At 37.9% G+C, this 26725-nt stretch overlaps 1 protein-coding gene across 1 annotated transcript in view; it reads right to left on the bottom strand.

Moving 5' to 3' along the window:
• The window catches only part of Dpyd (dihydropyrimidine dehydrogenase), an 864105-nt gene that overhangs the window by 355308 nt on the left and 482072 nt on the right, over positions 1-26725 (bottom strand). Inside the window, 1 exon segment of the mRNA NM_031027.2 lies at positions 24286-24450. Coding sequence (NP_112289.2) covers positions 24286-24450 — 165 coding nt within the window.

The raw sequence follows: 26725 nt of genomic DNA, 5'->3' as shown, positions 1-26725 counted from the left end.
GCCAAATAAAATGATGATCTTTATAAACATTGTTATCAATAAATCCTGGCTCATGCAATTACATTACACTGGGGAACCACATGACAGTTAGACTAAAGAGGTAGAATTCGAAAGAGAAAATTTCGTTTTGGGGATGTTGCAGGATGAGCTCACTGCTTGGTCTAAGAGGCAAACAGCTGCTACTGGGACACCCATTCGCAGAACTAAGAAACAACAAACACAAATGAAGAACTACACAATGTATTTGCAGATTTTTTTTAAAAAAATGCTAAATGGCACCTTTTACAAAAAGCATGGTTCGGAGATTGATAGCGAACATCATTAAAAATAGACAATTGTTGAATTTTTATGGTTACTGATGTGGGTAGTAGTAAGTTTCTACTCAGAATGTTTGTCCTGTTGTGGTTACTCTCGCATATTAATTTAGATTGAGAAAATGGCTTTTAGAGGTTTCTTTATTAGACTTCAGGACAAAAAGCATTAGAGTTATTAAAACAGATCCTGAATGATTGGTCAGAGGGTAAAGTACCTGGAACTCGGCCTGGTGATTTTAGTTCATGTCTTGAAACCCATGTAAAGATAGAAAGAGAGAACTGACCCCACACAGCTGTCCTCCATATGGTGTCATTGGATGTACACCTCCTGGACACAGAGCATCTCCAACACAAGTGGGTAGAAAGGTGGCTTGACCAGTTAGACGCTTTCTTTGCATCAGTCGTTATGAACACAGCTAACTGCACTGTGTATTGGATGGTCTGAAATGACAGACTTTGATTCCTGGTTTTATTGGTTTGTTTTTGTTTTCCGTTTTGTTTGTTTTTTACTTTGGCCCTAGGAAAATTACCTTTGAAGTTTTAGGGTGGTTCTGTATTCATAGAGAGCGGGCGACAATACCTTTAAATAAGGGCCATTAGATAATACTGTTAAGCCACGATAAGGATTAATGTTAAGGATGTCTGCTACTTAGCATAGCAGCCAGAACTTAAGGGGTCAGTTATTGAGAATTTACTATTTACTTATTTATTTACTTAAGTTTATGTATATGTGTGTATATTTGCCAGTGTTAGGGAAGGCCACAGCCCCTGGATGTGGAGTCACAGATGTTTGCACTCTACCCAACATAGATGCCAAGATGCAAACTCAGGTTTTTTGGGATGCGAGCAAGGGCTATGAACCACTGAGTCATCTCTCTGGCCTCCACCATCATTACTTATCCCTGACTAATAGGAATTAGCAACATATAATTCTGAAGGACTTGTATCCGATGCTTAATCATGTTCTCTTGGCATGTTTGATATAGTGGTAAGAGGAAATTAGCAATAACTAAAGATACATATTTAGTAAAAAGGGCACAGTGTAGTTAGTAATTGAATAAGCCAAACAGTGGCTCACACAGCTTAGGGAGCTGACTCTTCAGTCCTCCATTTATAGCACTAGTAGACATAGGTGGTATTTAAACAAAAAGTGGTGACTGGTAACTCAGGATTCAAAGATTCTCCTCTAGCATTCAGTAATTAACCAATACTAAGGTTTATGGACAATGATTGGCAAAGACAACTGCTATTTTTCCACTGTCACAGATTTTCCACTAAGATTAAGAAGCTGATGCAATGAGAGGTAAATCTTGATAAAAAAAGGAAAAACAAAATATTGCAGTAGTTGTACCCCCAACACCCATTAGAACAGGAAAAAACCATGGGGATTATTAGAGATTTCTCATCTGCAATTTGACATATTTGGAGGGAGCCATGATGGAAAGACTGCTAGACTTTGTAATTTGTTCCTCACACTTTTTTTTCCAAATAGCTTACTGGATTCTTTTAAGTAAGAATAAAATTTTTGGAAGTATTTAAAGAGATGTGTTTAAAAGCAGGGTTGCTTTTCCGCACATTGTAGAGGGCATAAGTACTCAAGATAAGCAACTGAGAAAACAGGGATGTTAGTTACCCAGGATTGGTTCCTCAATGGAGGAAATGTATACCTGTTTTCCACCTGGAAAGTTGAAAGTCCATGTGGTTAATCTCCTGGTAACTTTTCTTGTCTGTAGGGCCAGACTTCACCCACATCCCCAGAATGTTTATCCTAGACTCTTCCCCCTAGATCTTTATTGCTAACTTTGTTTCTTTGTCAACAAAAGCCATCCTCAGGGGAGCTGTCACATAGACTTAGAGCCTGCTGACCTCTTATGCTATCTCCATTAACCCCTGAAAGTTTGAACCAGCACTGGCTGAATAGAGCAGAGCCACACTTTTCTTCTTCCATCCTGAGGTTAGCTCCCTGGTAGCATTAGAGCTTGCAGGGAATAGCATTGATATGGCATTGATCTATACGACTAATTTATATATATAATTGAAAGGTTTAAGAAATGTTTTCTAAGTTAAAAAAAAGGGTTAGATTCATAGATCTCTCTTTGCCTTTCTCCGCTCTATTCTTTTTCTCCTCTCGTGTGTGTGTGTGTGTGTGTGTGTGTGTGTGTGTGTGTGTGTGTGTGTGTGTGTATCTGTGTGTAGGAAAGAGGATAAAAAGAAAAAAAGGGGTATATAAAGATAAAAGGATAAAAGGATTGATTATTGTATCTCCTTGATAGGAACAAGTAAAAAGTAGATTATTGTATCTAATTTTAGACTTGAAAGCAACTACAAGTCTCAAATATTTTAATTGTATGGGATTTTTATATAATAATAAAAATTTAAAGTTATTTTTTGTTACAACGTAGTGCCTATATTTTGCAACTTTTGTTTAAGGTGGTGTACATATATAATTCATTAAAATGTAATATAAAGTGCTAGTCTTTGTCCTTATAATAATGTGACTATTATAAACTGCTTAGGATAATTAAGGAATGCAAGTTAATAATAGTCACCTATAAATAAACTTGTAGTGTTGTTAAGTACTAGTTTAGTTAATTACAGAAATAAGCTTTATTTAGCCTCCTCTTCATATATTCTTTTCCAGATTAAGCAAAAGTTAATAGTTAGAAACGAGCTCTCTTTTCTGTTTAGATATACTTTATATAGATAAGTGATTCTCCCTTATCACATTTCAGAGAGCTACTGATTTTAGCATTTAAAATTTATAATAAAAGTCTTTTCTGACTGGGAAATACATAAGCTTCTGGTAGCATCCACATTCTTCTCTGAAGAAGATGATAGGCACTCAAGAACCTCAACTTGTAGTTTGTTTCAATAGTTGCAAAGATGGCCACTGGGCAAAATACCACCCTTACCTCAACACCTGAGAGCATGTTGTCCAAACTGTGGACACTAGAAAGTTGATTGTCCAACTTTACAGAGATAAGGTAGGAGAGTCCTTCAAAAGTCCTGCTTCATTGATGCCGGTGTAAGATCTTCTGGCCCCGACTGCTGCAGATGAATATCCCACACATAGAGAGGAACAATTATTGACAGTTTAGGTAGCCAGCAATCTCTGTCATTTCTTTAGAAGTGAAAGCTTCTTGCGGTGTGCTTTCTATTTGTTCAGGTATAATTTATCCTTCTCAGGTCTCTTATAGGGTTAGAAACTAGATAGTTAAAGTCTTATAGTATTCCTTGTTATCAGATTGAAAAAAGAAACGTCACAAGATTAGTGTAAAAGTTCATAAGGTTTGAATGACATATATATATATATATATATATGTATATATGTATATATATATGTACAAGCTTAAGTAAGAAATGATCTAAGAAAGTATTTTAGGGGCTAAGGTGATATTTTAAGGATGGTATATGCAAATGGTGAAGATTAGAGAATGTAAAAGCTTGAATAGTGATAGAAAGTGATTTAGGTACAAAACTTTGAACTCACTAAGATAGATAAAGGGTTCTTTCTCGAAGTTGTCAAATACAAATAAACTGGACATTGTGAATGTATTCCTTACCTGATAGTTCTCCTAATTTCTCTTATTGTACATAGCTTATTGTTGTTAGAGAAAAACAATTTATTGGATTAGAAGCAGGAGATGTTGTGTGAGGTTGTGTCTCTGTATGTTCAGTTGCTAATTCTGTATTGGCAAAGAGCTGAATGCAGGCAGGATACTGGTATTGCTAATTCCATGTCACATTTTTCTCAGATTTTGTAAATATTCATTCTTCCTTACCTACCTAAGGCAATCTAGAATTGTATCTGATTGGCTTTAATAAAGATCTGATGGCCACTAGCTAGGTACTAAGTGGAAGAAAGATCTTCTGGGCAGAGAGAGGGACTCAGGGAGAAGAATTGAGACATGAGGAATCGGTGGACACAGAGGTAGACAAATGAACCAGAGAAGACTAGAGAGGTAGACCTGTCCTTTGGTGGGTGTGGTGCTAGGATCATTCAGGTAAGAGTTCTTGGGAGACTGCCCAGCAAGAGGTCCAAGCTTTAAAATACTAATAAACTTTTGTGTTATTATTTATATTGATGGTGGGTTCAAGAAGGCCGTGTGTGTGTGTGTGTGTGTGTGTGTGTGTGTGTGTGTTGGGAGGAGTAAAAAAGTCAAAGGACAATCTGTGGTAGTCAATTCTTCCTTTCTCTGACATGAATTCTAAGAGGAAACTCAGGTCACTCAAGTCCTCTAGCTTGTCAGCAAGTTCCTTTTCCTGCTGAGCCAACCCTCTGGTCCTGCTTATTTCCTTAATTGCCACTTGAAATCAACTCTTACTGGAACTGTGTGTGTGTGTGTGTGTGTGTGTGTGTCGCACACGCATGTGCACATGTGTGGGTACCGGTGTGCCTAGTTAGTGCTGCCTACAGGAGCACAGGTGAGGGGTTACTTACAGAAGAACGAAGAACTTACCTGTGCTAAGGTTCTGAAGAAAATGTGTCTCTTTTTCCCATGAGCTTTTAACTGCCTATATCTTCTCTGGAAGGGGAGGGTCCTGTGAGTACCCACAACCCACCCACCAAGTGAATGAATTCTACCAAATTAAATGAATTATATTCTATTCTTCTTTCCAAATGGAATCCACAGAAAGATTTGCCATGGTATCTGTTGATTTCTTTTGTCTTTCTGAAAGACGCCAGCAGAGAAGAGTTGGTGAAGACATAGAATGTTTTAGAAGAATTTTTTTCTCAGGGTTAATTTTAATTGGAGAATATCCGTCCCACTTACCTACGGAAGATCTCACTTGATGCTACTTCATTGTTTGGTGGTATATATAATACTTCTAACAGATGCTATAAGATTTAAAAATTTATCTGATTTCAATTTGGTGACAACCTTTTCTCTATACCATTCCTCCAAGGTACAAAGAAGTGATATCACGGTTCTCCTTGCTGTTTCTGGGGTGTAGTATACTCAGGTTTATTAATATTTTCACAGCTTGGATGTGGTTGTGAAAACCTGATTTTTTTCCATGTAACCTGACATATATTGTTTGTTAAGTTGGTAGGAGAAACTCTACTCATTCCTTGGATACCAACTAAATTCAAAACTCTTGCCTGCATTTCATGGTCAAAATCTAACACTTTAGCTTAGAAGTGTGATTTGAACTGGGAGGACCTTGGAGGATTTTAATTAAGAATTAGGCAACACTTCTGAATCAGAGAGATCAGGAGCTGAGTTGCTGAATGAACATATATGACATGTAAAATGTTTGAGGTGCAATTATAGTTTGGGCAACAGTAATAATTCTTTTTATATTCCGTTACTCAGGTTATTTTCCATATTATTTTTAGTAATTCACTTACAAATGTTATATGCATTGCTTTTGAAGCCTGTAATTATGTTTATTTTCTATATTAAGATATCTCCTCATACCTTATAAACCTAGAGCCATGCCTAAATTTACAATTTAAACTAAATTAGTCACAAAACAGTCAGTGATCATTTTAATATTGAGAGTGTTAAAGGGTACATTATGAAAAAATTAACATGCAAAAGCAGCACAAAGCTAAATTATTTATTATGGAAAAATTAGTCAATCTAGTTACTCCCCTAAATTTTACATGAATAAAATATTACAGAAAATTTCCTTTTGGGTGATCAGTATATAGATCAGAAACTCCCCAAAGAAACTGTATTAATAAAGTTAACTCATTCCTTATTAATGCCCTAGGCGTTTTAGCAACATGCAAAGTGAAATATCCACCTGAAAAATGACTTTAATGATAAGTTATTTCTTTGCCTTATGTACATAATGGAAAATTAGTTCAGGAAGAAAATCTCAAAGGGACAAAAAAAATAGCCAAGTGTGAAATTTGCAAATACTTTCTTGGATTGGGTACAAATGTTATCCAGGCCAATACTAGGGATACATTCTTTCTATCCTATTTACAACCCAATCTTGATTAGTTAAGAGCTCATTTTCCAGTTTGTGAATTATCTAGGTCCTTGAATCTTCTCTCGCCTCTGGCTGATTAGCTCCCATTTCTCTGCTCATTAGCATCTCTACCAAAAAGGGGAGGAGTCCAGGTAAAAAGAAAGAGTTCATATGTCAGCAGTCTTAAACCCTTTGATGCTTGGTTTAATAAAAAAATTCTCCAATTGCCAGCATGCATATGCACACACTATTTTCTTCTTTGCACAAACCCATTCAAGGCACCAAAGCACACAGCACGGCACAAAGCACACAGCACAGCACGACACAGCACAGCACAGCACAGCACAGCACAGCACAGCACAGCACAGCACACACAGCACAGCACAGCACACCACAGCACAGCACAGCACAGCACAGCACAAGGTCCGGGATATAGGATCAGATTTACCAGTAACCCAGTGACATGTCAAAATCCTAGCACTTAGAGTTTGAGAAGTATCTGAGAAAAGTAGTTGTCTTCACATCAATATCAGATCCTTATCACAAACGGGAGGATAGCATTACTTTACTTTTTTCACTAAGTTATTGAGAAAAGAATGAAAAGAAATACAGAGTCAGCTGAAGCTGTTCTCTGTGAAGCTGGTATCCATTATTAACCTAGGACTGTATACTAAAACCTTATCAATTTGTAGCTTTTTCTTTCCTTTTCTTTTCTTTTCTTTTCTTTTCTTTCTTTCTTTCTTCCTTCCTTTCTTTCTTTGCTTTCTTTTTCTTTTTCTTTTTTCTTTTAAAGTATCAAAGATTGCTTTCTGGAAAAGCTCATTGCCAGGGTGACACTGTTTTATTTATTTATTTTCTATTAAACCTTCCCTGTTTTGATGATGTTATAAAACAATAGAATGGTTGAAAAGACCAGTGAAGATCTATTGTTATCTCTCCTGACAGGTTTGGCTCTTTGGATTTAGATTCTTCCCTGACTGCTATTAGTGAGAGACCTTCCCAAGTAGCTGGACCTTGTATATCTTCCTTTCAAAATCTTCCAAAAACACTGTGATTTGTGACTGTAATTTTGCTTCTTTAATTGAAGATGTAGTCCACAGATAAAATTCTGAATGAAATGATGGCTTGTTATACATCTTTTCCTGTTCTATTAAAGTATTCCTTGTTTGTGATATTTTAAGGATGTTTGGTGAGTCTGGCCAGGCTACCACTGAACAGGTAGCCAAATGTCTCCCAAGACCAGAATCCTTTTAGATGGTTTATAGTGACCTGCCTCATGCTTGTTAGTCACAGGCACAGATTTATATTCAACCCAAATGGGATCAATTACCCATTGATATGAATGAGTTTCAAAGAAAATATTATTGAAATAGAGTGTTGGGGACTTTAAAATGTTAATTTATTAATGTTTTAAAAAATACTCTGGGAGTTGGGGATTTAGCTCAGTGGTAGAGCGCTTGCCTAGGAAGCGCAAGGCCCTGGGTTCGGTCCCCAGCTCCGAAAAAAAAGAACCAAAAAAATAAAAAAATAAAAAATAAAAAATACTCTGATGTCTGAATCTCACTAAGAAGGGGAAATAAAATAGACATAGCAGGTAGATGGGGACAGGGGATTAGACTAGGGTGGGGACGAGGATGGGAACAGGAGAGATCAGGTCAGAAGAGGATAGAGGAAGAGAGTACTAGGAAAGACAACTAGAATGGGGGGGAGCATATCTCTGGGATGAACTAGAAACCTAGGACGATGGAAACTCCCAGGAACTTATGGGAGTGACCATAGCTGACTCCTAACAATGGGGAATATGGAGATGGATGGGCCATGTCCTGTAATTAGGAATGACCTCCAATAGAGGTGAGTTGGGACACCAACCCAGCAACAAAACTTCGATCTACAATTTTTCCTGTCTATAGGTATGCTGGAGTAAAGGTGACCCAGAAATTGAGGAAGTGGACAAGTATGTCTGTTCCAGCTTGAGAACCACGTCATAAGAAGGAATCCAGCCCTGACATTGCCTGGAGGGCCAGGCACCACAGGGTGCAGAGCCCAGAGATATAGGAGAGATGAAACACAAATGGCTGAAAGGAGAAAAAAATTCAACAAATGATTCCTAATAATATTCTACCAACAGATTGGTGCCTAGTCCAGTTGGCATCAGAAAGGCTTCAGACAGCAACTGATAGAAACAGAGACCCACAGCCAAACAGTACTCAGAGCATGGAGAATCCTACAGAAGAGGGATCAGAAGGACTGTAGAGGAGTCAAGGACAACACAAGAAAATTCATATAGTCAAATCACCTGGGCCTATAGGCTCTCATAGAGACTGAATCGCCAACCAGGGAGCCTTCATGTGACTGACCTAAGACCTCTGCACATATGTAACAGTTTTACAGCTTGATCTTCTTGTGGGACTCCTAACAGTGGGATCAGGGGCTGTCTCTGACTCTTTTGCCTGCCTTTCCTCTCCTACCGGGTTGCCTCCACTAGCTTAGTCTTACTGCAACTTGGTATGGCATGGCTGTTTGATATTATCGACGGGAGGCCTGTATTTTTCTGAAGAGAAATGGAGTAGAAGTAGATGGGGGGAGAAAGGAGGGAGTTGTGGAAAAGGGCAAGTGGTGTGGGAGGGACTGGGAGGAAAGGAGGGAAAGGAAATGTAATTAGAATGTAGAAAGAAAGAAAGGAAGAAAGAAAGGAAGGAAGAAAGAAAGAAAGAAGAAAGAAAGAAAGAAAGAAAGAAAGAAAGAAAGAAAGAAAGAAAGAACGAGAGAGAGGGAGGGAGGAAGGGAGGGAGGGAGAAAGGAAGGAAGGAAGGAAGGAAGGAAATGGTTTTAAGCAAATGTCTTAAAAGACCTAAGGGGAGAGATACGAAATTAGTTACATATTAAAACCCAAATCATTTAAGAGCATTCCCTTTGTGAACAAAGTGAAAAAATCAAAAAAGCTGAAGAGAAAATGGTATCAAACACCCTGAAAGGAAAAATTGGAAGGGAGGGAAGGATGGAGAGAGGAAGGAAGGGTAAGGGAAGGGGAGAGGAAAGGAGGGTGAGGAAGAGAGAGAGAGGAAGAGGGAGTGAAGAGAGGGAAGGAGGGAACAGAGAGGAAAGAAGGGAGGAAGTAGAGGAGGAAAGGAAGGAGGGAGAACAGCGTGTAAGTACAGGGTCTTCCCTTATTGATAACCTTGAGTTGCCTCCTCAATTTCAACTTCATAAAGCAAAAGGTGCAGTTTCTAAATCAAAATTTAAAAGTTGACAGATTAAGTTCCCTTGGAGACTAGGAGAAGGTAAGTATTAGAGGTTTGGGCAGTATTAGGGAGGGAACTCTTAATTAACAGTTTTTCTTGATTGTTCATCTTCTCTGACATCCTGACGCCTATGAAGAATGTATTAAAAGAGAGTCGCCCAAAGATTAGAACACAAAGATTGCCCGATAGATATTAAAGGAAGTGGACCCACTGAACCCTCTTAGCTTGTCTAGTTTTGAACTTGATCTTCATTTTGGCACGTGTAGACCTGACCAATCTCATGAATTTATTCAGATAAAGGAAGACTGAGTTCACTGCCTTTCCCCACTCCCCTGGGCTTCTTTCTAACTATTCACCATGCTCAGGGCCATGCCTCCAAAGCAGAGAGACACTATTCTTACCCAAAGGCTGTCTGATTACAAAAAAGACAAGGAATTTGTAAAGCCTGTATTGTAACCCTTTAATGCTTGTATAATGACTACTTTAAAGGGTTTGATAGATTGGTCTTAAGATTTTTCTCCTACTGAATGACACGAACCACCAACATTTTAATCTCTCACAAAGCCAAAGCTTAGAAATTCAACCAACATACCTTATATTTCCTAATAGAGGCTAAGGTCTGCTTTAACTTCCTGTGAGTCCCCATGACTCAGCCTCCAAGTGAGGATGCTGGCGATGAGAGATGCATTTGTGGATGGCTCTGATGTACCCACAGTACACTGGAAGCTGGGCTAAGACTGGTAGCGTGGTGTTTTGAATCTAATTCAGTTGGGAATGAATCTTCAGACACATCTCATCAAAAGTGCTATTACCACTTTACACAGAACCTGTTTTTAAACTGATATGGTGAAGTACACTAGTACGCAGAGAGGGCAGCAGGATTCTCCGAGCTGCACTCCTGGACTGTATACAATGGAAAAAGTGAGCTGAACACAGGTCTCCTTTGTTTCCTAATTGGGGATGCAGAGTGACCAGCTTTTCCAAGCTCCTGGTGCCTTGACTTCATTACTGTAATGATAAACCATGCTTCTGAGTTGTCAATTGTCTCCCTTGAACTGTTTCTGCCAGGGCATTTTATCATAGCAACCGAAAAAGGAAAAAAAAAACCCTCTGAGATTAAGAGGTGCTATTTTATTTTCAGTATATATCATTGGGTTACCTGTCTCATTCTCTATATTAGAAACTGGTATATCTTCTGGATTTTTGTTTGTTTTATTTATTTTTAAATTATTAATTCTAACGAACCTTGCTAAAATTTTGTTCATTATGATCTGCTCAAACCAGGTTTGCCTTCCTCCCACTCTCCCTGTTTTCTTCTCACTGATTTCCTCCCACGCTATGGACCTTCGCACATTATTTAATTATTTACTTTAAGCTTCAGTACCTTTCCATCCTAGTTTTGAAGGCAGAATTTGAGGTCATTAATTTGATACTTTCCTTCACGTATACTCATGCCATGTGGGAGTAGAGTGTTCCTCATGACTAAGAAAGTGACATACAACAAATTTAGGCATATTTTAATTCTCCCTCGCTTCAGAATACTTTCTAATTTTATGTTTCAATATAAGAGTTAAGAGTATACTATTTGTTTTTTTACTATTTGAGTATTTTTCAAAAATATTCTTGTTTTAATAGTGAACTGCATTATTTTCTCACCATCATGGATACTTTGCATGACTTGAGTTATTTTAAAAGCATTAGGACTTCAGCTGTGGACTAGAATATGTCTTAGCTTTCTAAACGCTCTGAAAGCATTAAAAATAAACAACAACAACAAAAAAAGCCCCTATGTTTATTGCCATTGAATGCTATATTGCAAAAGTGTCCATTGGATAAGGTGATTGATAGTGTTTTTCAGATCTGATAGTTTCATTCTATTAATTACTGATATCAAGGTAAAAGGTATTGAAATATAATTGCAGGCTCTCCCATTGTTCCTGAGAGCTATATTGGTTTTTGCCTCATGCGTCCTTCAGAGCTGTTATTACGTATATAAACAGTGCTGTTAGAGTCTGTGGATAAATTGATCCTTTCCCATGAAAACATGATCTTTCTGTTGTGTTGGTTCAAGATAAAACACTTGCTTTGACATCTATTTTTCTATTATTCATTAATATTCCATTAATATTCCTTTTATTCGAGTTGACATGGAATAAAATTTCAATGCCTTTGTGTAATCATGTTTAAGTTTCATACTAAAAACTGGATCTTAAATATAGCCAAGTCTTGTTTTTCTGTCTAGTCATTAAATCTCTGCCTTTTCACTAAGGTGTTTAGGCTATTTATATTTCCAGTGGGACACGGAATGATCAGGCTTAACTCTAACATCTTATTCTAAACTGTGGTTACTCCTCTTCCTTCTCCACCACTCTGCTCCTCATCCCCATTCTTTTTCATATATTTCAAATAATTTTATACTGATTTTACGTTTTAGATAGAGTCTCACAGTGTAAAAGCACAGGGCTTTTCTTCACTCTCCCTTGCTCTGAACAATGACTTGGAAATCTTTATATCTTCAATAAGCTTCTGGTCCTCTAGCTGATTCTGATCTATCCTAACTAGACTGTACTGGCCTGGACTTCTAAGCTGTGTGATGTTACCTGCCATATTAGCCTCGATCTGATACCTCCTTCATTTGTGTCTTCGTGGTGACTCCCTCATAGTGACCTAGGAATTTCTCACTGGGAACAGAAGTCCCACCTTAACTCCTCTGCCCAGCTATAGGCTGATCAGCTATTTATTAACTAATCAGAGGTGAAGGAGAACAATCTTTATACAACATTGAGACAGGAGATGCTTCAATAACAATGACAATACCAAGTCTGAGCAGCCAGGTCTCTGAGCATAGAAATTGGCATTTGAATACACAGGGCATGAAACTATCCCCCTACCATAACCTGATAGTTCAGACTGGCTGGAACTCACAATGCACACCAAGCTGTCTTCAGACTCACAGCAATTCCCCTGATCAAGCTATGATGAGATCATAGGTATGAGCCTCCACACCCAATTTATCTGTGTTCTCTTTTCCTCTCATCCTTCTTTTGTAAAGAGTGGACCATTTTATGCCTACCATTAGCTTTTGATTGGGGATGCTTGGTCTCTACGCTTGTCTCTCCATCTTTCCTCTAAGACTTCTTCCTTTCATATTTTTTGTTTCAATGTCTTTAAGTTTGCATTCTTTGGAAATGTCTAATAGGTTGTTTATAACTTTCATCATATTTCTTATCCAGTTCATAACAGCTTTTAATCTTTGGGAGCTTAAATATTTTATCTGTCTTTTATCACTTAGCCATTTGACCATTTGGAATAGCTTTAATAATCATTCTGTCTTGTTAGTTCTGAAATGGATTATATCAATTGACTTTTCTTTTAATTTTAGTTACATTTCCCTATTTCTTATACAGAAAGTGAATTTTATTGGCTGTAAGTCACTTTTAATTTTTTCTTTGTTAGACTAGATATTTCTGCATCCCTCAAAATATTTTCATGTTTTGCTTTAAGTTGCTAAGTTTAGTCTTGGCAAGTAACTGTGGCTGAATTGGGACCCTTCCCTGCATTCTTTTGTAGTGGTTTTCATTGATGAGGCTTTCCAATTTGTTGCTATTCCTGATCTATGGAGAACAACAAAAGAACACACACACACACACACACACACACACACACACACACACACGCACACACACACCCAATCCCTTGTCCTCTACTTCATTCAGGCTGTTCCTCTCTATAGACTTGTTGATCCCTGTGAACAAACGAGTTTATATTCTGCTTTTACATGTATTTTACATGTATTACATGGGTGGGGGTGGGGAACTTCTGGGTAGGCGTTTGACATCTTCTCTGTTCTCCATGTCTCTCCTGTCTTGTTCTCTATCTTGTGAATTCTGTCTCTCAGATCCCTCAGCTCTGACTCAGTTCATCCCAAGAAACTCTCCGTGGAAGGGTAGAATTTTGTTTTTTCCTATTTAGGTGAGTACTGTCTAATGTTCTGGGTCTTAACCCCTTATTACAGTTGATTTTTGCAATTTCTGTTGGGAGAGTAAGTCAGAGTTTTCAATACTCTACTAGGATGTAGCCAAAACTTCTCTTAGAGTCTGGAGACATTGATCTCAAGAAAAATATTTGTACACCCTACCCCTCACTTCAATCCCTTTGCACAGTTCCCACACTCATAAGTCAAAGCTCATGGACCACAACAACAACTGTTCTGCTTGGCAAGGTATTCCCAACGGGGCAATTTGATTCAGCTACAACCAACAGTTGTCTAATTAGGCTGAAAGCCCCCCCCCGCCAATAGCTGGAACTCATGCTTGGCACCATAACCTAGTCAAGTACCCAACGCTGGAAGGGTCCTAGTTCTACAGGAGAACAAATATTGTCATTTTCCTAAACCATTATGTCAATGAGCAATATGCTATTTTTCATAAGCCAACAATATTTCTCAACTCTATTCTAACTATTTATCATTATTCCTACAGATGAGTGCAACTCTCACCTCCTCATCCAAGAAATTGCTCTTTGCAGCAACAGAGACCACTACCACTACTGAGATCCATAAATGGTTAAAATGAAGAGAAATGAGGTTCCTAGTTTCATTAGAATATATCTAACTTGAGACCTATATATAAACATCAGAGAACAGATTCGAAGATAGGGGAGAAGGATTTTAAGAGGCGGAGGATATACCTGCTGCTCAGTAGCATATTCTAGACATTTGACAGATATTGTACCTATAAAATGTCAACAATATGGCTTTGTAAACATGACCTTTATCAACTCTAAGAAAGTCAGAAAAGAATTTTGTGGGAATGGCAGGATATGGGCTATTGTACTCCCATTCAATTTCAGCATTCCCAGTACTATTACAATTCATCTCAATTTTATAAACAAATGGTTTACAAATCCAATGAGATATCACTAATAGTTCAGCAGAGGTAAGATTCATCTAGAAGTTAGGTAAAGGAGGGAGACTGTGAAATAACCATATCCTCAGGAATTTATACACAGTATTAAGGAATCACTGTGGCGTGAACGAGGGAACCATTTCCAAGGGGCATGCCGGCCTTCCCTGCAGCAGCTGCTCCAGTAGTTTCTTAATTTATTACTTTTTAATCAGCTTGTAGAAATGGGTAGAAACAGACACTTGACAAGCTCAGAAAACTCCAGAGGGAGTGAAGGCAGAATCAAATCAAGGGACTCTTGAATTTCTGCTTGTGACTATTCCCCTCTGGTTGTGAGGAGAACATCAAAATGGTGTCTGCAATGGGACACCGAACTTGCCAAATTTTAAAGTCACTGCTGACCACACAGGAGATATATGGTTTCCTCTATTGTTAGATTTCATTTTTTTCTAAACAACTTGACTGGGTAACAAAAGCCCACTCTCGCCCTCCAGTAACCATAAGTAAATTGTAAATAAATTTTTAAAATAATGAGGCCTGCTTGTGCTGCATCAACCCTTACAGAGCCTGCAAGGAGACCCTAGTGAAGCACCTATAGAAGACACAAAGAACATTCCGTGTGTTCAAATGGTATGTGTACTCTGCTTCTATCTGCCAGCCCTCAGCTTTCCGGATAGAGAATTTAATATGAGGTCTGGTAACTGCTGAAACCTAAGTCCAAGTGAGTGGTTGACATCATTTTCTGTAGGAGCAGATGAACTGTAGAGCAAAAGAACTGGGATACTCAGTGCTTTGAGCAGGGATTAAAAACAAGATAATTCCCACAGCTCCCTGCTCCCAAAACCTGTGAGAGAGAGAGAGCTGAGTGGCCAGATGTGTGGGCACTTCTGAGACTGAAGGGCAGGAGAGACTTCCACTTCTGCCCACCTTTGCCCACATCCATGGCCCAAGAGAAAACTGTGTAGGGCCTCTGGGAACATGAAGATAGGAGCAGTGAAGTTGTAGGAGCACTGTGGTCCAGACTGCCCTGGATTTGAACAGACCTGGTAAAACAGCTTCCGGCACCAAAATCCTATGAAAGGGAGAGCTGGACCTTCAGAGGGGCAGACAACCCTGGGAAGCCAGAGGAGACTACTCCCTGCCCACATTTATGACTCTAGAGGAAAACACCTAGTGCCATCAGGGTTCCCTGTGCACAGGGACCCAGAAGTAGGGGCAGGCCTTTCTGGTTGCTGCCCTCACAGAGAGCTGAAACCCAGCCCTAAGGAGTGAATTCAGGCATAAATCAGAGGTAAGACCAACTTTTCTGCTCCAAGTGACCTGCCAGGTAGACTCAGTAACAGCTGAAAGCCAGTGGACAGGAACGACTACATGCCTTAAAGCAGAATACTCTATTCCCATAACTGGCAAAAAACAAACAAACAAACAAACAAACAAACAAAAACCAGGAAAACAGGTCTACAGCACTCCTGACACACAGGCCTATAGAACAGTCAAGCCACTGTCAGAAATAGTAGAAAAAGGTAATACCAAAGACAACCTAATGGAGAGAGGCAAGCACAGGAACCCAAGTAACAGAAACCAAGACAACATGGCATCATCAGAGCCCAATTCTCCCACCAAAGCAAACACTGAATATCCAAAAACACCAGAAAAGCAAGAGCTAGAGTTAAAGTCACATTTGATCATGATGATGGAGGATTTTAAGAAAGACATAAAGAACTCCCTTAGAGAATTGCAGGAAAACACAAGTAAAAAAGTAGAAGCCCTTAGAGAGGAAACACAAAAAATTCCTGAAATAATTACAGGAAAACAGAGGCAAACAGGTGAAGGAATTGAAAATGGAAATAGAAACAAAAAAGAAAGCACAAAGGGAGACAATCATGGATATAGAAAACCAAAGGAAGAGACAAGGAGCCATAGATACAAGCATCACCAACAGAATACAAGAGATAAAAGAGAGAATCTCAGGAGCAGAAGATTCCATAGAAATCATCAATACAACTGTCAAAGATAATGGAAAATGGAAAAAGCTACTGGCCCAAAACATACAGGAAATCCAGGACACAAAGAGAAGATCAAACCTAAGGATAATAGGTATAGAAGAGAGTGAAGACTCCCAGCTCAAAGGACCAGTAAGTATCTTCAACAAAATCAAAGAAGAAATCTTCTCTAACCTAAAGAAAGAGTTGCCCATAAACATACAAGAAGTCAAATAGATTGGACTAGAAAAGAAACTCCTCCCATCACATAATAGTCAAAACACCAAATGCACAAAACAAAGAAAGAATATTAAAAGCAGTAAGGGAAGAAGGTCAAGTAATATATAAAGGCAGACCTAGCAGACTTCTCACCAGAGAGTATGAAAGCCAGAAGATCCTGGACAGACATCCTATAGACCCTAAGAGATCACAAATGCCAGCCCAGGTTACTGTATCCAGCAAAGCCCCAATTAACATAGATGGAGAAACCAAGATATTCCATGACAAAACCAAATTTACACAATATCTTTCTACAAATTCAGCCCTACAAGGACAATAAATGGTAAAGCCCAGCACAAGGAGACAAGCTACACCCTAGAAAAAGAAAGAAACTAATCGTTTTGCAACAAAACAAAGAGAATACAACCAAACAAACATAATCTCACCTCCAAATACGAAGATAACAGGAAACAACAATAACTATTCCTTAATATCTCTCAATATCAACTGACTCAATTCCCCAATAAAAAGACACAGATTAAGAAACTGGATACATTATGAGGACCCAGCATTTTGCTGCCTATGGGAAGCACACCTCAGAGACAAAGACAGACACTACCTTAGAGTAAAAGACTTGAAAACAACTTTCCAAGCAAATGGTTGGAAGAAGCAAGCTGGAGTAGCCATTCTAATATCAAACAAAATTGATTTTCAATCAAAACTGATCAAAAAAGATAAGGAAGGACACTTCATATTCATCAAAGGAAAAATCCCCCAAGATGAAATTTCAATCCTAAATATCTATGCCCCAAATACAAGGGCACATACATACGTAAAAGAAACCTTACTAACACTCAAAGCACACACTGCACCTCACACAATAATAGTAGGAGATTTCAACACCCCACTCTCAACAATGGACAGATCATGGAAACAGAAATTAAACAGAGACATAGACAGACAATAGAAGTTATGAACCAAATGGATTTAACAGATATTTACAGAACATTCTATCCTAAAACAAAAGGATATACCTTCTTCTCACCACCACATGGTACTTTCTCCAAAATTGGCCATATAATCAGGCACAAAACAGACCTCAACAGATGCAGAAAGACAGAAATAATACAATGCATCAGATCACCACGGGCTAAAGCTGTTCTTCAATAACAATAAGGGTAGAACGCCCACATATACATGGAAGTTGAACAATGCTCCACTCCATGATAACCTGATCAAGGAAGAAATAAAGAAGAAATTAAAGACTTTTTAGACTTTAATGAAAATGAAGGTACAACATACCCAAACTTATGGGACACAATGAAAGCTGTGCTAAGAGGAAAACTCATAGCTCTGAGTGACTGCAGGAAAAAACAAAAAAAAAAAAAAAAAAAAAAAAAAAAAAAACAGGAGAGAGCATATATCAGCAGCTTGACAGCACACCTAAAAGCTCTAGAACAAAAAGAAACAAACACACCCAGGAGGAGTAGAAGGCAGGAAATAATCAAACTCAGAGCTGAAATCAACCAAGTAGTAACAAAAGGACTATACAAAAACTTGACAGAACCAAAGCTGGTTCTTTGAGAAAATCAACAAGATAGATAAACCCTTAGCCAGACTAACCAGAGAACACAGAGAGTGTGTCCAAATTAACAAAATCAGAAATGAAAAGGGAGACATAGCAACAGAATTAGAGGAAATTCAAAAAGTCATCAGATCCTACTACAAAAGCCTATATTAAAAAAAAACTTGACAATCTGGAGGAAATGGACAATTTCCTAGACAGATACCAGGTACCAAACTTAAATCAGGAACAAATAAACCAGTTAAACAACCCCATAACTCCTAAAGAAATAGAAGAAGTCATTAAAGGTCTTCCAACCAAAAACAGCCCAGGTCCAGACGGGTTTAGTGCAGAATTCTATCAGACCTTCACAGAAGACCTCATACCAATATTATCCAAACTATTCCACAAAATTGAAACAGATGGATCACTACCGAATTCCTTCTATGAAGCCACAATTGCTCTTATTCCTAAAATACACAAACACCCAACAAAGAAAGCAAACTTCAGACCAATTTGCCATATGAATATCGACACAAAAATACTCAATAAAATCCTGGCAAACCAAATCCAAGAACATATCAAAACAATCATCCATCATGTTCAAGTAGGCTTCATCCCAGAGATGCAGGGATGGTTCAATATACGGAAATACCTCAACATAATCTACTATATAAACAAACTGAAAGATAAAAACAACATGATCATTTCATTGGATGCTGAGAAAGCATTTGACAAAATTCAACACCCCTTCATGGTAAAAGTCCTGGAAAGAACAGGAATTCAAGGCCCATACATAAACATAGTAAAAGCCATATACAGCAAACCAGTAGCTAACATTAAACTAAATGGAGAGAAACTTGAAGCAATCCCACTAAAATCAGGGACTCGACAAGGCTGCCCACTATCTCTCTACCTATTCAATATAGTACTCAAAGTCCTAGCCAGAGCAATCAGACAACAAAAGGAGATCAAAGGGATACAGATTTGAAAGGAAGAAGTCAAAATATCACTATTTGCAGATCATATGATAGTATATTTAAGTGATCCCAAAAGTTCCACCAGAGAACTACCAAAAATGATTAACACCTTCAGCAAAGTGGTTGGGTATAAAATTAACTCAAATAAATCAGTAGCCATCCTCTACACAAAAGAGAAACAGCTGAGAAAGAAATTAGGGAAACAACACACTTCATAATAGACCCAAGTAATATAAAGTACCTCGGTGTGACTTTAACCAAGCAAATGAAATATCTGTATGATAAGAACTTCAAGCCTCTGAAGAAAGAAATTGAAGAAGAGCTCAGAAGATGGAAAGATCTCCCATGCTCATGGATTGGCAGGATTAATATAGTAAAAATGGCCATTTTATCAAAAGCAATCTACAGATTCAATGCAATTACCATCAAAATTCCAATCAAATTCTTCAGAGAGTTAGACAGAACAATTTGCAAATTCATCTCGAATAACAAAAAACCCAGTACAGCTAAAACCATCCTCAACAATAAAAGGACTTCAGGGGGAATCACTATCCCTGAACTCAAGCAGTATTACAGAGAAATAGTGATAAAAATATATGGTATTGGTACAGAGACAGACAGATAGACCAGTGGAGTAGAATTGAAGACTCAGAAATGAACGCACACCTACGTTACTTGATTTTTGACAAAGGAGCCAAATCAAGACCCTGTACAAAGCTTAAGTCCAAGTGGACCAAGGACCTCCACATCAAACCAGATACACTCAAACTAATAGAAGAAAAAGTGGGGAAGAATCTCGGACACATGGGCACTGGAGAACATTTCCTGAACAAAACACCAATGGCTTACGCTCTAAAATCAAGAATAGACAAATGGGATCACTTAAAACTGCAAAGCTTCTGTAAGGCAAAGGACACTGTTGTTAGGACAAAATGGCAAGCAACAGATTGGGAAAAGAACTTTATCAATCCTACAACTGATAGAGGACTAATATCCAAAATATAATGTAAATAAGAAATACCCAATTTAATAAAAATGAAAAAAAAAACAAAAACAGAAAACAAGATAATTGTTGTCTGATGGCAGAGGTTCTTGCTTTGTCAAGTACTAATTTTGTTTCTTTTTGGAAAGTTTCTATTTGAGAGGAATAGTTGCTGAAAACTTGGAATAACATTGATTCTCATTTTCATGGGTTATTATTTAGTTCATTAACTTACTTTTTACTTATGTGAATGTGTATGCCTGAGTAAATATAGGAGCATTCCATCTATGCAGTTCCAAGTCGAGCCAGCAGAGGGTGTTGGATCTCCTGGAACTAAATTTGCACATGGCTGTGAGCCAGGGTGTGTGCACTGGGAACGGAAGCATGGTCCTGAAGAAGAGCCACCACTGTGATTCACCCCCATTTCTCCAGCTTCCCCACATGTCTTAGCTTACCCAGGCTGAAGGACATGCCACCTCTTCTGGGTTGATTCTTTGTTGCTATCATAAAAATCAAATAAACAAACAAACAAAAATAAACAAACAAAACACACTTCAAAGTAACCTGGGCCAGAAAAGGGTTTACTTGGTTTACACTTATAGATCATACTCCAGTCCATAATGGAGAGAAATTAGGACAGGAACTCAAGCAGGAATCTAGAGACAAGAACTGAAACATAGCCAGGAAGGAAAGTGCTTACTGGCTCCTATCTCCCGGCTCGCTCAGCCACCTTTAATGTACAGCCCAGAAGGATGGCTTGCCAGGAATAGACAGCATTGTAGTATTGTTCACAGCGGGCTGACTCCTCCCATGTCAGTCACTAATCAAAAACAAACAACAAACAACAAACAAACCAAAAACTCCACACACATGCAAATGTCTGCAGACAAATCTAATAAAGTCCTCAAATGATGGCTCTTTCCAGATGTCTTTAACTTATCTCAGCTTCACAAAGACACACACACACACACACACACACACACACACACACACACACACACACAGTGGGAGGTGGAGCTTAAGTTTTACCCCTGTTGGAAGGAGTCTCTGGTACACAGATTAAGAATCTGCATAAAGAGGCTACTGACCAGAGCACTGTCAGGAACTTCTCTGGAGTATTGTGAACTTAATTGCAGGCTGAGCCGTTGGCTAAGACATAGTTTCATCACCAATGAGGATGTGGCAGTAATGCAGAGAAAAAAATCTTTCCCTCTGTCCCTCTCTTAATGTCTCCCCAAAGCTCTCATCCTGGTCTGGTCTATCTTTACTAGCACGTTCAGTCCTTGAGTGTGTCAGCCTTCCCCTAACTTCTAGTTGACCAAAATGATTTTTTTTTAAAAAGAGTCTTTTCTTGCTAAATCATGGCATATATATTTTTGGTTTATTTTTTAATCTTAAAAAAACATTTTTTATCAAGCCTAAAATATACCAGCTCTCGGCTTTTGTAATGCTGGTGAAAAAAATTCATTTTCAACTGATTTCTGTAAGCTCTAATTATACAGTATATTTCATAATAAGCTTTGCAAAATCTCAGCTCATGAACAAAAACTCTGTTAGTAATAACTTGTCACTACAATGATCCCTGTGCCAAATTTAATTCACAGATAAATATAAAGGAAAATTTGAGAGCCAAGCAAGTCTAACTTGAAGGCGGCGGGCTCTGCAGAGTGAGTTCCAGGATCCCTCACAACACCTTCTAAAGCCTTCTTACCTTTATATTCATGCTCTGTAGCTGTCTCCTCTGACTCGTATGCAGCTGCAGTCTCTCCCATCTGGAAATAAACCCTAGCTACGGATATTAGCTGCCTGCATCTCCGTAGCACATTTTTTTTTCTTGGAAAACTTAGCCCTTGCTTAGAAGCTGCCACAGTGGGTTAAATTATCCAATCCCTGTCATTAAAGGTGGCAGCCAGGCACTTGAGAATGATGTGGGAAATTTCCAGCGAGAGTGATAATTAAAGTTGGAAAATGAAGGGTCACTTCCCTTCACTCAGCTCATTGAATTTGGCGTCAGAATGATTCTAAAGCAGTGGGGGAGATGGTCTTCTCAGCATGGCCATATCTGGGGTGCACACGCGCTCTTTCCATGGTTTCCAAAGAGAATGCCACTCTAATTGTGTTTAAAACGTTATCTTTGGTGTGGGGAACAAACATGGTAGAATTGAGTTATAAATATACAGAGAAAAGACCATTGGGTGTAATCTAAATGGGGAAAGAATTGGGGGAAAAAACCTCATGTATTATATTTTTCAAACACACAAAAGCATTATAAGAGAAGTTCTTGGTTGCCAGGGTGATTTAACATTTAAAGTACCTCTTCTTTCTGCTTGGATGAGGGATCAGGAAGCCAGGGGTTTCAACCCAGACTCCCTGTCTTCTGATTGTCATTTCTTGGGGCCCATTATTATAACAACTTATTTCTCCCTCAGAAAAAAGCAGACAGTATCCTGCGAGTTTAAGAAAGCCACTGCTGGCCATAACTTTTTCAAAGAAAATCGGTTTTTGTCTCTTTGTTTCTCATTCAACACTGAAACAGTTTGTAGGAAAATCATATTTATTTTATATTGTTTTATATGTTACTTTAAAAAAGAAATACTGAATTCTAAAGAGCAACCTAGGCAGGTACATCGAAGGCAGTAGTACACAGAGGTATAGATTAATAAAAGCAAAATTTAAATTCCAGCTTCAACTTCAGGAAAGATTATATATTCAATCATGAGTCAGGTCCTTTACCTCTGTGTACCTGGGTTTCCTCCACCATAAACTTGGGCATGTAACAGGATCTATTTATGAAGATGTTGAAGGATCCAGCAAGTTTAAAAATATACAGAGCTTTTAAAACAATGTCCAGCACAGAGTAAGTGATTCATTAAGTACCTACCTCCCATTGTGAGGACAATGAAATGTTTGGTACCTAGCAGAGTATTCAGTACTCCTCACCAGAGTATTCAGTATTCAGTTGGTACATTGATTAATATTCTCATTTTTACAGTTAGGTTCCCTGTGCTCAGTAATCTAAGGAGAAGCATCCTAAAAGATATGGCTCCTTTAGAAAACACACGCTTGGCATCATCGTTGAAGTGACTTAACTGGATCACAGGAGAGATAATTGTGACATCAGGCTCCCCGCCTGAAGAAGTCCTAATGAGCAGATGCTAAGATGCTAAAGCTTTCTGATGTGTCTCCATAGTTCCCTTCCCATCTGAAGGACTGTTTTGAAGAAGATAAATTATTCCTGTTCTACCTGACTGTATTTGGTTCAAGAGTATACAGAAGCATTTACGCTATCTAAAAGAATACCTCTTGATCTGCCAGGCAGCAGGATGCTTCCTTTGGAAGACTGGTTTTTCAGGTTACATGCAACCATTCATGAATTCCATTAAATTCAAAAGTATGTAAATATTCAAAAATACATATCATGATAGCATTGACATGTGCTCCCTTTGTCCTTGTAGGAAAACCTTTTCTGTAACATAAACATACATGTCACTGGATATTTCAGGCTCCATTCACCACATCTCAAAGATTAATAGAGAAACAGAAGGGGAGGCATAGGAGCAGGGAGTGGGAGAAAGAATGGATGGTACCAAGAACAACCTTAACTGTACTACGAAAGCAAAAATACTTTTTTATTACATGTAACTCTGATTTTACTGTAAGGATTCTGTGTGGTTCCTTAAAAAAAGTTAAGCTTTCCATAAAACATAGTGAGTTTATTTAGTATAAGGGGGTTAAAATTATTTGGTAAATTATCTCCCACTGAAAAAAAATATAAATAACCCACATAAGATATTCTGTTCCAGCCTTAGCTTTATATAAGATGATTTACAGCCTGCAATTTCTCCCTAAGGTCATCACCTTCATAAATACCAGCCACATACAATGAAAACCAACTCAATAAAATGGGTATTTCATTCCTCCTGCTTCTGCTTATGTAGAGACTTCCTCCATGCACCCAGTGCCCATTTATAACAAAGCCTCACATTGGGAGGGATTTTATGAGTTCTCCAGCTTTCTTTCTTTATCTTTCTATGCATCAGCCAAGCAACTGGCGGATTCTTTAATAAAATATATTATCTGCATTAATATTTATAAGCCTACGAATTGGATGTTTAAATAAACATTCAGCAACTCATGCCTGTTCTCTTGTTTTAGATGTTAAATCACACTTACGTTGTCCGGGAAGTCAGCCTTTAGTTCGGTGACACTGTGACACCAATATGCAGCTGTTTTCTCACTGATGAGCTCAATGTTGAGGAAAGAGCTTTGTCCAGGGCCATACAAGGGGCCAGAAGTGGTCCCTCGGATGATTCTGGGTGAGACGTTTGTCACGATGTCCTAATGAAAGAAAAAAAAAACACATTGAGTCTCTGCTCTGCAAAGAAAACCTGCGATCTTGATTATATATTCATTTCCATGTGACAATATTTTACCAAGTCTCTTCTCACATTTTTCCAGATGAGGTTTGAACATACTTTAAATTGCGGTTGAGTCTATGTTATTTCCAAATGGAATGGCAGAATAAAATATTCCTTAGCTTTCGCTAACTTACTGCAGTTGTAGATTGTACATAGAAGAAAAAAATTTTTAATTAAATAATTTCATGCTAATTTAGGCTGTATATATTTTAGTTTGTTTGCAGTTTAAAAATAAAGAAATAAAACATTAAAATTCCATGTAGGTCTATGTAATCTCAGTAGCTTTAATCATTAACTCCAGTAAGAATTAATGTTTAAAGACAAAATGTATAATTTTCTTAAAATGTTATTTAAATGCAAATCAAGTGAGAAAAACATATTACTATTACTAGCTCATTAAACTTGAACACATATTATAATGAATTAACTGGGTCCAATTACCTGCATATATGTATACCTATATAAGATTCATATTCCTATATGGATATATATATATATTTGTCTGAATGTGAGTATATGGTCTTATATTTAATACAAAAACAGTTCCCCTTTCCAAGACTGAAATGACGTAATCAATAACTTCCTGATAAATATAAACAGTAAAATTAACTAGCTTGTTAAGTGTAATTACCAATCCCAGGCTGCTTCTAAAGGAGTAATAGCAAAGAAGAATTACATTCTTCCATTCCTTAAAACTAAAATGAAACAAAGAAGGAAAAAATGTTTCTTTTGCCAACTTCCAATTAAAATTAATTTTGAATAAAGGTCATTTAGTTAAGGATTTATCAGAATTAGTCTTTTAAGTACCCCTCCTCACCATCTTGTCACTTTTAGTGAGATAACATGAACCCCCATTAGTATATAGCAATTAAGGTCAATTTACATATTTTAATTAAGAACCACCCCATATAAAACAATTAGTGTAATAGGCATACTAACTGGATTTCATAACATTTGGACGTTTTTCCAACTAGATAGACAGGAAACCTTAATTAGCATTAATTAGTGCTGATCTGCATATGTTTGATAAGGCATACCCTTGCCACAAAAGATTATTTATTCCTGAATGTGCCAAATGCTACAGTTGCAGAGGATAAAAGGACTTTTCTTCACATTGCATGTTAATTTCTGTTAATTTACATTCACTTTTACATCCGAATTAGTATATTATAAAATAAATGGTATAAATGTTACAAAAAGCCTCCTTAAATATGTACATTTTAACTTATAGGAATCATGCCAGTTAAATTTTTACTAATTAAGCCATTCCACTTCTATTGTGTGTGTGCACAATATCACCAGCCTCGCTTTGATTTGCTGTTGAAAAACCCTGTTACACAATCATAAACGCTAACATGACAAATAGAATCACTCCAGGAGGCTCTAGCAGACAGGTCAAATTTCCATTCTGGCAAATGCTTCAATGTGTATGCAGCATCCCTGTGGGTGGCTCCATGTGTCTCTCCAGGTAGGCACTATTGTGCTGCCAGTGTTGCAAGAGGCATTTCTGGAAAATGTTTCCTTTGAATGACCCTGGTTTTCTTCTCCGTTCCAGTTTGCAGATTTCACACTCTTTTATCCCTCAGGTCCTTCTACCCAGTATTCTAATTGCTTTGTCTTGGATAAATCCAACCCAGATAACAACCTGTACCTCTACAGAGGACTTGACCAAGGGGGTGGACAGAGGGTATTCAGTTCATCAAAGGGAAACAAGAAAGATTGGAAAGAGGTCACTTTAGATCTAGTTAGAGTCTCTCATTTACTATGAGTCAAGAATTAAGTCCTGCATGATTGAAATGTTGCTGTGAAGATTGCCTATGAAGAGGTGATATTTGTTTTGCATAGAGATAGTTCAAATATTAAAACAATAATGAACTGTTCTTCAGAGCTAGTACAAATGAGCTAATACTTATGATTTCAAATATGACTTTTCTCTTTTACCTGCTATAGCCATCAACTTTTGGGGACTCTTAGAAACAAAACTATCATCTTCCTTTGAAGTAAAAACACATCTTAACCCTGTTCTTGAAGTAAGATTTCATACTATTACCACCTGTAAACCTATCCAGCGACGCTCAGAAAACAACCTATGCCATGGTCTCATTTACTAGAAAAAAAGTAATACAAGGGAAGAGAGGAAGAGAGGGAGGGAGAGAGAGAGAGAGAGAGAGAGAGAGAGAGAGAGAGAGAGAGAG

Source organism: Rattus norvegicus, chromosome 2 (assembly GCF_021556685.1).
Source record: "Rattus norvegicus strain SHRSP/BbbUtx chromosome 2, alternate assembly SHRSP_T2T, whole genome shotgun sequence".
In the NCBI taxonomy this organism is placed as follows: Eukaryota; Metazoa; Chordata; class Mammalia; order Rodentia; family Muridae; genus Rattus; species Rattus norvegicus.
The sequence above is the reverse complement of the archived record's forward strand: the minus strand, read 5'-3'. Positions and strand labels throughout refer to the sequence as shown.